General features: G+C 36.7%; 1 protein-coding gene across 2 annotated transcripts in view; it reads left to right on the forward strand.

Annotated features, from left to right (window-relative positions):
• Positions 1 to 3,901: 3,901 nt before the first annotated feature.
• Positions 3,902 to 13,543, forward strand: part of LOC140140574 (transient receptor potential cation channel subfamily A member 1-like) — a 40,183-nt gene continuing 30,541 nt past the window's right edge. The window contains exons 1-6 of one of the 2 annotated variants that reach the window (XM_072162416.1): positions 3,902 to 4,077; positions 7,019 to 7,462; positions 9,026 to 9,182; positions 10,493 to 10,671; positions 11,875 to 11,982; positions 12,336 to 12,444. In XM_072162416.1, coding sequence (XP_072018517.1) covers positions 7,031 to 7,462; positions 9,026 to 9,182; positions 10,493 to 10,671; positions 11,875 to 11,982; positions 12,336 to 12,444 — 985 coding nt within the window. In that variant the 5' untranslated portion in view covers positions 3,902 to 4,077; positions 7,019 to 7,030. The remainder of the gene's footprint in view (positions 4,078 to 7,018; positions 7,463 to 9,025; positions 9,183 to 10,492; positions 10,672 to 11,874; positions 11,983 to 12,335; positions 12,445 to 13,543) is intronic. The other variant, XM_072162360.1, reaches the window with a different exon arrangement.

Here is a 13,543-nt window from a genome sequence, read left to right on the forward strand (position 1 = left end):
CGTAATACATTGTGATTTAGAGGCTTAAATTATATATTTACATGAAGAACTGGAACATCCAAATGTATTTTAATTTTATTTTTCATCATTTATATCAATTAATTTTAGACTACGGGAGACAGGTGTTTGAAAGGGCGCTTTGTTAGTAACAAAATCAGCATTTCAGAAAAGAACAAAAACAGGGACAATGGATTATCGGAAGAGATTAAGTTACTGGTTACTTGCACTCATTGTGTTCTCAGATAATATTTTAATTTTAGTTTTCCTCATTTATATCAATTAATTTTAGGCTACGGGAGACAGGTGTTTGAATGGGTGCTTTGTTGGTAACAGAAACAGCATTTATAACAGCTTAAATATTCTCATTGTGTTTTCAGGCACCAACAGCACGAACAGAGCAACCAGAATGTGTATCCACCACATTTGTTTAGCCGTGAAGTAAAGACCCTTTACTAATCTGCAACTAAACCCTATACACTAACACATGTAGCATCGGCCCTGATTACAAAATTCAAAGTGGATTTTTTGACGAAAGTAATGATTTTGAGAATTAATATCGCGAATATCATGGTAAAGCGATTTAAAAATAGAAATGAAAAAAAAATGCGCTCTTACCTCCTCCCATCAAAGGTCCTGAAGTGAATGAAAAGAAACATGTACACTATTAAAAAACATAATATATATATGGAACATGAAATATAACAACATTTCACTCATAGTTAGACTATCTTTTGAATAAAGTGCTCCTATCCCAAAAGGGAGAGCGTATAAAAATTAAAAGAACAGACCTTCCAGAATAGGTAGTCGTTATTCTGAGTTTCATGCCAAAAAGGCAATCGTCAGACGACACGATGAAATGCTTTGGGTGGACTACCATCTCTTAGGAATGTGAAAGAATATACATTCCATGGTGTCAACACAGCCAAAGTCTATCCCAGAGTCAGCCTGTCTATCAGAGATCAACTGCAAAAACAGGAGCGTAATAACAACATTTTACTGATAGTTAGACTATTTTTTGAATAAAGTGCTCAATCCGAACATGAAATATATATATTTATCAATCAGTAGCAGATGATTCAGGTTATTGTTGATTGCTTCTATCATGTCTATGTTTACTTGCTTGCTTGCTTGCTTGTTATGGCTGTATATAATGGACAGCGTCACGACACATTTTATCATTCAAAGTTTTCAAGCAAATAAGTTAAGGTTATTAAATATTTTAAACTGTTGTGATTTGGTAGTTCACAGCATCTTACGAATGGTAGTGAGCTTTGGCAAAAACTGCATTGCTCAATTCATAGCGAGCGTGTAGAAGAATTAAAATATCACAGATATACTTTTATAGGTGCTACGGTTCTTGAGTTACGTTGTAACTTAGGCTAAAACAACAACACTTTTGTAAAACGTACATAACTTATTAACAACAATAAATTAAGCAAGTTTGCAAAGTATACGATTTGTAGAATGAACTTTTGCAAAACATCAAGGTGTTATTTTTCGATTTTTGCGATTTTAGGTTGCTTCGACCAACAATACCTCGTCTACCCTTAACGTCCCAACCTAATTTATCAAGCGGCGAACTGAATGTGTGAGAAAAGGAAACTTACTTGACTCATTATTTCCCATTGTTGGTTTTTGATTGGTCCAAATTGGATGCCTTTTATCAGTAATTCCAAATCAGGGGTGTGGTATGTACATGGAGTCGGTATTAAACTTGTCGCTGAGGTGTTCGTTGGTACGTAGATACTCAATACTGACCACCAAAAACTTGAACACAATTATTAAGAGTTTTTTATTTTATTAAATACCGTAACAGTCGGGTCAATATTTACGCTTTATAAGCATAAACCGGACAGAGAAAAAAAAACAAAGTGGCGCAATTTTCACACATAGTTGAGTAAGTATAACAACCAATATTATTCTTAGAATTCTCCTATGTGAACTTAACCTGATCGAATGAGCGTATTTCGTGTAGGGAATAGCGAATACCGTATACCGATGTGATCGCAGCCTAAGGCATGTTAGGTGAGAGCCAAAGCAGTCACACAGAAACTTCCAACATTTCTAGTTCTAATTCATAATTGAATACCTGAGTGGAAGAAGGGCCCAACAATTGAGTTAATGAGTTAGACCCAGCATTTTATTGCCAGCAGACTGTTTTTCCTTGTGTGTGAAAGATGAGCCAAAATCCACTCTCGAAATAGTCTTCCACTTACACTTAATCATGGTTTTCATGGAAGAAAGGCCCAACTCCACGGAGTTGGGCCCTTCTTCCACAAATATTGGGTTAAAGAGGAATTTTGTTCATCCATGAATTCTGCTTTTCACTACAATAAACTTTCTTGCTAACTACATGCTTCTATTTGTGCAATTAATGGATAATTGCCAAATTTCTGTAGCTATTTATAACACATCTGCTTACGGAATTGGCACTTGCAGTATATTAGTGGAAGAAGGGCCCAACTGCAGCTCGTATTAAGACCTGTACCGTTACCATGGAAACATCATATATAATTTTGAATGTATGTAATATTGTATGTTTATGTATTAAATGTCCCCTGAAGATGAAAACATTCTGTCTATAAAACTTTTCCAAATATTAAGTTTTTTCTTAATATCTCGAAAACAGTTTTGATGGAGTTGGACCCTTCTTCCACTCAGGTATTCAATTAAGTTCTAATCTAGTTCTAGTTAAATTTCTGGCTCAAACATAATACGTGGAAATCCATTGAAAGCGGGGGCGCCCTATACACTTCACAATAAAAAAAGTTCTGCCCATCCATATCGAGACATTCACAAGCGACGAAATCTTAATTGTGTTTTTCATACATCCCATGCCGAGTGTGAGGACTACCTATCTAATGTAGAAATCCTCTCTTTGTGATCCTCGCTTGATATTCGCTTTGTCATTTTTCCTCGGGGTAACTTGATAAGGGTATCTGGATGAACGAATGGAAAAAAAGGGGGAGGGGGGCTTTGGGTGAAAAAACTTGTTTTTGGAAGGGTCCAGGTGATAGTGATGCTGAAAGTGAAGGAGCTGACTTAATAGCCCTTTTGTCGGACTAACGAACTTGGTTTCGGAGTTGAGAGCCTTAGTTTCGGACTAGCGACCGTAGGGTTAGCGATCAGTCCCAATTAATGAGCAGCTTTTTACCAACTGATCTTTTTGTCAAATGATGTATACATAGCGTGCACCATTAGGCCTAAAAAAATTTTAGCAAAAATTATTTTAAAAAAAGAAAAGAAAAAATAGAAACAAAAAAGTTCCAAGACCTGTTTCATACGCAATTTACCGCTTAAAATGAGTGAGTCTTAACAATTTTTTAAAAAAGTTGCCGACCGACCTAACCGAATTTTTTTCGTTACGCAAATCAAACATTTTTTTTAGGCCTTAGGTTCGATTTTTATTAGGACACTCTATAATTCCAGATCTATGTATGCATGTAATCACAAACGGGAAGAGACATGATTAATATAAAGCAATAATGTGCAGTTTGTTCCCAGCGACGCCTTTAATTTTTCTGAAACTTTTAATTTGTGCACGATTGTAAGGGAAATCATAACTCGACCTGCGGCCCACCGTCGGTTCCGTCCGGTTTGTTTCAGATGGCAATATATACACTAAATGGATTTAATTCAACTCGATACGACCACTTCAATGACACGAATACTTTAATTCGTGTCAAAGTGGTCGTCTCTACAGTGTACACTGTTTCGCCTAAGTCATGCTGAAAAATACTATTATGAAATTCCACTGATGCATGATATAAAATATCATAAATCTACAAACCAAATAATAAGGGGAACAATAGGGTATTGACACACGTACAACGAATCGTCACCATTACTCGTGTTTGAGAGTTTGCTCCAGGTCACTAAACACGGGACTCGGATACCAAAAAGTGGTTTAGCGAACTTACATGTACGTAACAGACAGTTATTTGCATTATTACTGGGCAGTATACATGATATGAGCTACCTTAAAACTGAATAATGTTCAGTAAAGAACAAGTGTAGGATTTTGCTACCGTGTTGACGTCTGTGTTATGATCAAGATATTGCGGCTAAATAATAGAGGTAAATGGTTTATGTGTTTTAATTTATACAGTATAAAATGATAAATATTATGATTGATGTCGACTTTACCCAATGACCACTGTAACAATTTGATGACATAAAGTTCTTTATTTAATGATGAAGAACTGATGAAATTTTCTTTCAAAGACATTATTATCATTTTGCCAAATAGATACATGTTTTTTCTTGCTCGAAATGTCTAGCCAAGAATTTGCTCACCGATAGCTTCACATTCTAAAATGCGTAACTATCGTGTGCAAATTCGAAGCTAGAGTTCTCGAGTAAGTTTTTTCTTTTAAATTGCGATCATATTGCCAAAACAATGTACAAAATCTAAGTAAGACCTGTATATAGTTCCATTTTGTTTGATAAAAGCAAGTGAATTTTACTATTTTATCCTTCACATCGGATGATTTCATCATGTATGACTGATTTAATAATCTGATCGACTTTCCTATTAGTCATACCTGATGAAGTCCGTTCGAGCAAGGAAGAAATATACTAGTAGTAAGTAAAAAAAAATCACTGGTTTTGTCTAGCAAAATGCAATAGGCCTATGTATATCATTAAACAAACATAATGCCTAATCTATTCAACTAAGTGAGAACATCGATGTAACTTGATATCATAATAATGTGGCACCCTCACACTAGTTTATCTATTAATGCTAAAATGCAATGAGTTATGTCTTTCATGGGGTGATATGGTGATGAAATATAATAAAGTAAGTCACTATTTTGTTGGCAATGAGAGAACTGTTTAAAATATTCATTCTAACTTGTTTCTTTCATGAAATTTACGATTTCGTAAAATCCACTTATCATTCAAATAAAATGATTAAAACTTTTATCTGCACATTTTTTTTATCTGTATGATACCTTCGCTGGATGAAGAAGGTTAACATGCTTAACGGCCCATTCAGTGATTTGCTTTTCCGGACGATCGTAAAAATCATCAAAATTCGGATTTTGGTACCTTTGTCATTATCACAAATGTGCTAACATAGCCTGCGAGTGGTTCAGCCGCAAGCCATGTATTTAAGACAAAATAAGACATTTTACACGAATCTGTAATTTAGATACTGACAGTATCTAAATTAGCTACGTGTATTTGAAAGCTTTTGAAACTTTTGAATGGAGCTTCAACTTCGTCAGAACTGCTGTTTTCTTCGGTTTTTTTGGCCAAATTTGTCATTTCAAAAAAGCTAAATGACAATTTGAATGACTTATCCTTCACTTTTAAGCAATTTATAAACAATTTTAATTTTTTTTACACTTGCGCTGGGATCACTGAATGGGTCTTTAAGGAAAGCGATGGACACCATAACTTGTTACCATCCTTGTAGATCATGTTGAGATTTCCAATGTCAATGTATTATTTGTGCCCAGTGATCCATAAATTTCACTTAAGAATTAATCGAGCATATTAATGCATGACGCATCAGAAAAATACTCGTCTGGTACTGCAGTGTAAACATTGGCTTGTACAGTACCATGAAAAGATCACATGATTCCTATCAAGAGAAAACAGGCGTTTTTAATACAATTTGCCAAACATTAAACATTAAGGGGGTACTACACCCCTCGATAAATTGTGTATTTTTGCAATTTTCTCAAAAACCAATAAATAACACAGTGGTAACAAAAGTTGTGTATATTATTGGGGCAAGAATCAATTACTACACTGGAATTTCAGTGACCCAAGACAAGCGGTTTGTTATTTATGATTAGAAATAAGGTACCGCTATGATGTGCCTCATTTCCTATCATATATACTGAACCGCTAGTCTTGGGTCACTGAAATTTCAGTGTAGTAATTGGATTCCTTGCCCCAATAATATACATAACTTTTGTTACCAGTGTGTTATTATTTTTTGAGAAAAATGCAAAAATAGTCACACATTTACCACAGGGGTGTAGTACCCCTTAAGGAAAGCGATGGACACCATAAATTGTAGATCATGTTGAGATTTCCAATGTCAATGCATTATTTTTGCCCAGTGATCCATAAATTTCACTTAAGAATTAATCGAGCATATTAATGCATGACGCATCAGAAATATACTCGTCTGGTACTGCAGTGTAAATATTGGCTTGTATCAGTCCCATGAAAAGATCACATGATTCCTATCAAGAGAAAACAGGCGTTTTTAATACAATTTGCCAAACATTAAACATTAACATTATAGTAATCTAAATGAAACATACGATTTGATAATTAATTATTATTTATTTTTGTTATTGTCATTATTATTATTATAGCCATGTGTCTTATATTAAGACCCTTAATATGTTGGCGGCGTGACATTGTTCTCGGCAAAATGAAATGATAATGATATTTTAAAAATGAAAAGAATACTTACACCTTATACGTCGTATATTGCTATTTTTGTATAGCTTAGTAATTCCTTTATTATCTGACACCAAAACAAGTTTTCTACGAACTTGCCGGTTGGCGGATGTGAGAACACGATAGAAAGTCTATGGAAAAAGTTGGAACAATTGGATGACACACTTTCCCCCTTTTATGTTGAAAGGTGTTAGGTGTTGAAAATTAAAATTCAAGATTATTTCACACATTATAATGCCTGCGGCCTGCCAAAATCGCTTGCCCCCTCCCCCGGCCTGCCAAAAATCCTTGCCCCTTTGCCCATGTCATATTTTTGGGATCCAAATTTGCAACACCAGGAAAATTTCCATACGCTTAAAGTGTTTCCGTACTGTTTTCTTAAGCTTTTTAGAGCATTTTGTTTAAAAGGCGTATGTGCCAAAAATCGCTTTCCCCCCTCTTCTCTTGACAAAAATTGTTAACCCTATTTTGGCTGGCCAAATTGCCCCTCTCCCAAGTTACCCTCCCCAGGACTTAAAGTTCGTGCAGAGCCCTTAGTTGGCCCTTATTGGTACATAAACAATTGATGTTTAGTACGTGTTTTACCAAACAGGCAATACAAGCTATGGCTGACGAGGAAGAATCGAGTCTTCCGCCAAACATGGCGACATCTTCATTTAACGGAAAAAGTGATACGTCGATTGGAAATTCCAGTGATGGTATTAATAATAATAAAGGACGAACTGAATCATCGGAGTCAAGTCAGCCACACTCTGTAACATTCACCACCGACCATGTAAGGAAACAGTCTGTACGTGGGGGCGGACAGAAGAAACTTGGACCATTAGATCGAAAACGCCAGAGAAACGCAAGTCTGAAAATTAACCATAGCATACGGGATAAGAGAACTTTTAGGGAATCAAGTCAGAAGAAAACGTCTCATAACGGGCTAAAGCAGGATGTTACAAAGGAGACAGGACAGAAAACAAAGAAACGTTTCTTTTCTTGGAAAAAAGGAGGGGAATCGAAGGACAATGGGGATTTACATCTTGTTAATGTAAGTTCAGCGTAATTAAAGACACATTCAGATATCTGTCAATCCCGAAGTACACCATTATATTGTGGATTTAATTAGATTAAGGGGGTACTACACCCATTGCATTTTTTTGCGGTTTTTTTTGTTGCATTTTGTGAAGAAATGAGAAAAAAAATCGACAAAGTGTATAGAAGGGTGGGTAGAAGCCAAAAGGTGGTACATCACTGATGTTTTAAATTCGCTTCATTTTGGAAAGCTTACTATCAACGGATTTCGTTAAAATTTTGGATATGTGTTGCTAACGCAACAGAGAAATACTGTTGATATGTAAAATGGGAATAGTGGTTCCTGATTTCTTTTATGACTTCAAGAACTTGGTGCTCCACACCTATCAAAAACGAACTGGTTAAAATGCTTCTATTTTCAATGTTGAGCTATATTTTGTATTTTTAACTAGCGACATTATTTCACTGAAACTTAATTAAGCCATAGGTAACATGTTACCACAACCATACTACCGCAATGTTAAAAAAAAATGGGATTTCTTGTCACTTATACCACCATATTAGGTAATTTTTCGTAAGCTTCACGTTTGTGATTTTGGTAACTAGTTTACCTTTATTTGTCCAATCCATTTCAACTAGGCAATCTAAATAATTGTACTCACCATTTACATCCCAAGGTATGTTAATATACCGCTCCAAAAAGTATCCTTACACTTGGAAAAATAATCACAATTTCAAAATTGAACAATATTGAGGTAAGTTGGTTTTTGGAATAGATGAACTGCCTAATCCGGCACATTATGACACCCCATTGAATCCAATGTGACTTCAAAAAGCAAAGTTACAGGCATTTGATTAGACGAAGGTCCAGTTTTAAAAGTGACAAACTGGCCTATTCAAATCGCCACGGACTAGACATCTGGTTTGAGAGTGGATTTACTAAAATGGTTTAAAAGTACTTTGTATGTAGAGATATTTTATAAGTTCAGGACTTGAGGTGATGAACATATTTATGTACTTCATAAATTTGCAAGAAAAAGAGAAGCGGGGTACTGATGAAAATGGTATTACATACCCATAATGCATCATTCTCCTAAATTATATCCTATTCTTAATGCACATTACAGAACACATTGGTAGACTATAATTGAAGACAAAGATAAAAAGACTAGTTTGCGTCTGACGTCAAATTGGTTAATTAGCGCGTAAAGGAAGGTCGATTTATCTGGTGAAAAGGAATAGCAGTGAATGGCGAAAAATTACGTACTTTTACAAGGCAAAAAGCAACTTTTCCAGGTATTGTTGACATGGTGCCTTCGCGAAAGAAAGTTTCCTAGTATAAAGACCTAACTTTTGAGATGGTTTGTATGTTTGAAGGTGTAAAATTAACAATAAGGCGCCCGGTTTTACCGCCGTGTTCAGCAACTCATATCATCACGACACTTGTAAAACAAACCGTGCTCGACTGTGATTGATAGGTGACGTCAGACGCAAACTAGTCTTTTTATCGTTGTCTTTCATTATAAAACAAAATGAAGAAGATTCGCTTCCTTTTACATTTCTTTTATTCGCCCGACAGCTTGACACAATTTTCAGCCATACTAACCTATCTTGGTTGTGGCGTGATGAATGCTGTGGTGTGAATAAACTAGATGAGAATGGGCTAGCCCTACTACATGTTGCTGCGCAGTCGAATGATGTAGAACTTATAGAAGAACTCATACAAAAAGGAGCCGGTAAGAAACACATACAACCCACCCCACTCACCATTTAAAGTGTGCTGAGGCTTGTGGATCAACGTCTAGGCGTTGTGCCTGTGCGTAGCGCACTATAAATCACTGCGCTTTTTTTTTTAAACACAAACACACCCAAAAAAAAAAAAAAAAAGAAAAAACAATCTCCAACCTCGGATACACATGTATATCGAGGGTTCAGAACCAGCAAGCCTTAAGGGATCTAGAATGAGCGTTTATGGCGTTTCGACAGTATTTTTGTGGGACATGAGAGCACCTCAGACGTATCGAATTGCATTCTGAATACGAAGCATGTCTTTCTGATATCAAATAACTTTCATTTTTTGGAATTCACGATATAATGCAAATTTTATGACAAATTAAAATTTGATATTTTTCAAATTTTTGATATATAGGCCTAACAGTCCTCGAAATAAATTTTATAAATCTAATGATATATTCTTAAAGTGTATGTAGCTGGGAGGAAAAGCCGACGATCAATTGAAAATTGATACCTTTTATATTGAAGATATGGATTTTTTTTCCCAAAAGACCTTTTTTTTTTTTGGTGTTTTGGGAAAAATCCATATCTTCAATACGAAAGGTCAAAAGTTTCAATTGATCGTCGGCTTTTCATCCCACCTACATACACTTTAAGTATAAATCATCAGATTAATAAAGTTTACTTCAAGTACTGTTAAATATCAAAAATATAAATTTTTAATGATTTGCCATAAAATGTGTATTACATTGCGAATTTCAAAAAATCAAAATTATTTGATATCAGAAGGACATTCTTCGTATTCTGAATGCAATTCGATATGTCTGATGTGCTATAATGTCCCACAATAAATACTGTCCAAACGTTCATACCCCTTCCCTTAACTCACTATGAATATGACTAGTTCTCACGAAATCAGCATAAAATAGGCTTCTTGCTCTGGTCTTTGAAAATCAATATTTCCTCCACAATGACTTTTGTTTTCTATTGAATTTTGTCATGATTAATGAAATGTATATTCTGTAGTGCCCTGGCGACTTTATGCTCATTTTTTGGGAGCGTGTGATTGTGAGTTGTGGCTTTCTGGCTCTCAACCTTCGAAGTGGTGACCACATTTTTTTCTTAGGCAATGGGGAGGAGGGGAGGCAAAATGCCCACATTTTGTGTGGGGTTCGGGGTGGGTGGGGGTTAAAATTATGAGAAGGTGGTGAGGGGGTGCCCATCCCTCCGATCATTACGGCGATTTGATATTATTTTAGATAATACTAACCGCCTAGACCCCGGGATATTATTTGCCATTTTGTATTTTTAGATATCAACATAAAATCATCTGTGGACGAGGCTACACCTCTTCACATAGCCTCTAAGTACAATTGCGCAAACGCAACAGAGGTTCTGCTGCTACATGGTGCTGACGTAACCGATGCATTAACCAATGGGCAAACTGCTCTTCATGTATGCTGTCGGCGAGGACATTTGATGCTTATCAAGGTATGGCCGTGTCTGTGTTTGGATTAGCTTTAGGGTAAATAGATGCATTAAGGTTTAGCAACTATTTTAAACTGTTGCGATTTGGTCAGGGGCGTAACCAGACCTGACTTTCGGGGGGGGGGGGGGCAAGATTGAAAAATTTCCCAATTTTTGACCCAAAGTTGTATTTATTTATGTGCGCATCGCGAGCGGCTTGCCGCGAAGTGCTAAACGGGTGGGGTCCAGGGGCCCGCCTTAGGGCCCTCTGGTGGGGTCCAGGGTTTTTGGCATATTAGAAGCTAAAAATCCAGTGTTCAGAGTACAAAATTTCACAATGAAAGTAGTATAGATATTCTTCCCTCTTTCTTTCCCTTTTCTCTTCTCCCTTCCCCTTTTCTCTTCTCCCTTCCCCTTTTTTCTTCCCCCTTTTTTCTCTTCTCCTCCCCTTTTTTCTTCCCTCTTTTTCTCTCCTTCCCCCCTTTTACCCTTCCCAATTTTTGGCTCTTCTTCCCAGTTTTTGTGTCCGGGGAGCAGCTTGCCCCCCCCCCCCCCCCCCCCACCCCCAATGGTTACGCCACTGGATTTGGTTCTTCACAGCATTTTGCGATTGGTAGTGAGCTTTGGCAAAAATTGCATTGATCATTTCATAGCGAGTGTGTAGAAGAATTCAAATATCACAGATATACTATTGTAGCTACTGTGGCTCTTGAGTTATGTTGTAAAGAAGGCTGAAACAACAACACTTTTGTAAAACGTACATAAATCATTTACAACAATAAATCAAGCAAGTTTACAAAGATTTGTAGAATGAACTTTTGCCAAATATCTTATTAAGTTATTTTTCAATAATTAAATTGAATATGATAATTAAAATCGATTTTTTTGGCTGCAATATGATGTCTAAAATCAGTAATAAATAGGTCTATAACTCCCCCGGATAACGGCAAGACAGTTTCGCGCTATATTACGGTGTGTGCCATAACACCCAGGTGCAATGGGAAGCTGTTAGGGGTAGTCACAGTCGTTGTACTGATGAACCCTGCGCCATTTGTAGGCAGCAAACGTGGTTCCGACATACTCTAATAACGGCGGAATAAATGTAAAGCGCTTTGAGGCTGTTTACGGCATAAAGCGCTATATAAATATCTACATTTTTTATTTTTTATAACGTCAAGATAAGATAAGAGGGTCGTGGCAAATAAAATTCTTCTTGCTTGATTACAGATATTGGTAGAAAAGGGAAAATCGGATGTCAATTCAAGAGATAAAGACAAAACCACACCTTTACACCAAGCAATGATCAATGGCGAACTGGAAATATTTACATATCTGGTAAGTTTGTCAGACATAGGGAGATACTTAACACAAACGATCATATACGGGTATGCACCCCACAGATGCCCCTGAATTTGACCAAAACAGAGAGCTGAAAGTCCCACGATTTTGATAATAATATTTCAACTCTAAAAGACCCCAAAATTGCTCAATCGTCTCAATTCTATTTTTAAGCGATTTCGGCTTCTCACTAAAAACTATAATTTGCCCCGGGACTGCTGCTGGTTTACTCACCCTACGATGACGACCGTTGAATAATTTCAAATACAGCTGATACTTTGTAATCATTGCTGTAAAGTGTAAACAAATTTTGTGGTGTTAAATAGTCCTATATATTTTGTTCTCTTTAGGTGGAAAACGGTGCTGATATTTGCGCCAAAGACATCAATAACGAGACACCACTGATGCTCGCAGCACAAGGTGGATTTCTTGAAATTGTCCAGTACTTCCTTACAATCGGTATGTTGATGATTCATTAACTTCTTAGATGATTTTGTGTAATGTTTATAACAAACAAGTATCTAGACCATCGACTTCCCATCTCATTCCATGGTATTAGGTGAAGTCACGCACGCCCTCTATGAGAAATATACGTGATTTTATTTTAAGACATCATTGATTGCTGGGATAAACCCAGAGGATGATTTAAGGAAGCCCCATCATGCACTGTAAAAGTGTTATCACTAGAGTTTCAACTGCCACTTTACTTTTCAAATCCCATTGAACTCTGTGCAAAAGATGTTGTTTTAGAATTGCCCGTGTGTCATTATTACTTGGTCGATTTCAGATCTAAAGTGATGTATGCACGAAGGATAATTCACACCTTCCGTAGATAACATAAAATGTGAAATCGACCAACTTTTTGAAGGTGTTTTTATTGTAAATATATCTGTCCAAATTCAAATTTAACCATGCACGTGTGTATGCAGTGGGTGGGCAGTGGTGTCATGTTCACTCACACAGCTGTGCTAACCGCAAGACTTGCTGGGAAGTGCTTAAATCATCCTCTGGGATAAACTAGGCGGTGATGGAAGCGATATCGCCAATTTTGAGGTCGCCATTGGATTAACACATAATCATGAAATCTTCACAAACAATTCTAAATTTGTTATGTGGTGTCAAAGCAAAATTATCTTACTCTAAAACCGTCGGGGTTCTGCAAAGTACCCCACTGCAAGTATGTTAATTTTCCATTTGTAATTGCTAACCGTGTATTTTGAATGGGGCTGTCAGTCCTGTATCTTCGCCAGCCTCGTACGTCACGGTCGCGCTTCCTATGCCGCCTGGGATAAACGTGTTTTTTTACTTTCTTAGACTCTGACTGTGAGTTTATCGAGACGTGCAATTGTTGCTCCTGGGCGCTCGCGCGGAACCTGGATTTACGGCCTGTCGTTTACCTTACACTGAGTTCCTTAAAACAAAGCACAATAATATTTCAAATAACCAATAGAGGTTATCCACTTTACTCATGCGTGACTTCTAACAAAAGGCGCTGGTTCCCGTAGTATTCCTCATTCAAACTAATTCAATGCACGACCTCGGAGTTACCTGCATGACT

This window comes from Amphiura filiformis, chromosome 1, assembly GCF_039555335.1.
Source record: "Amphiura filiformis chromosome 1, Afil_fr2py, whole genome shotgun sequence".
In the NCBI taxonomy this organism is placed as follows: Eukaryota; Metazoa; Echinodermata; class Ophiuroidea; order Amphilepidida; family Amphiuridae; genus Amphiura; species Amphiura filiformis.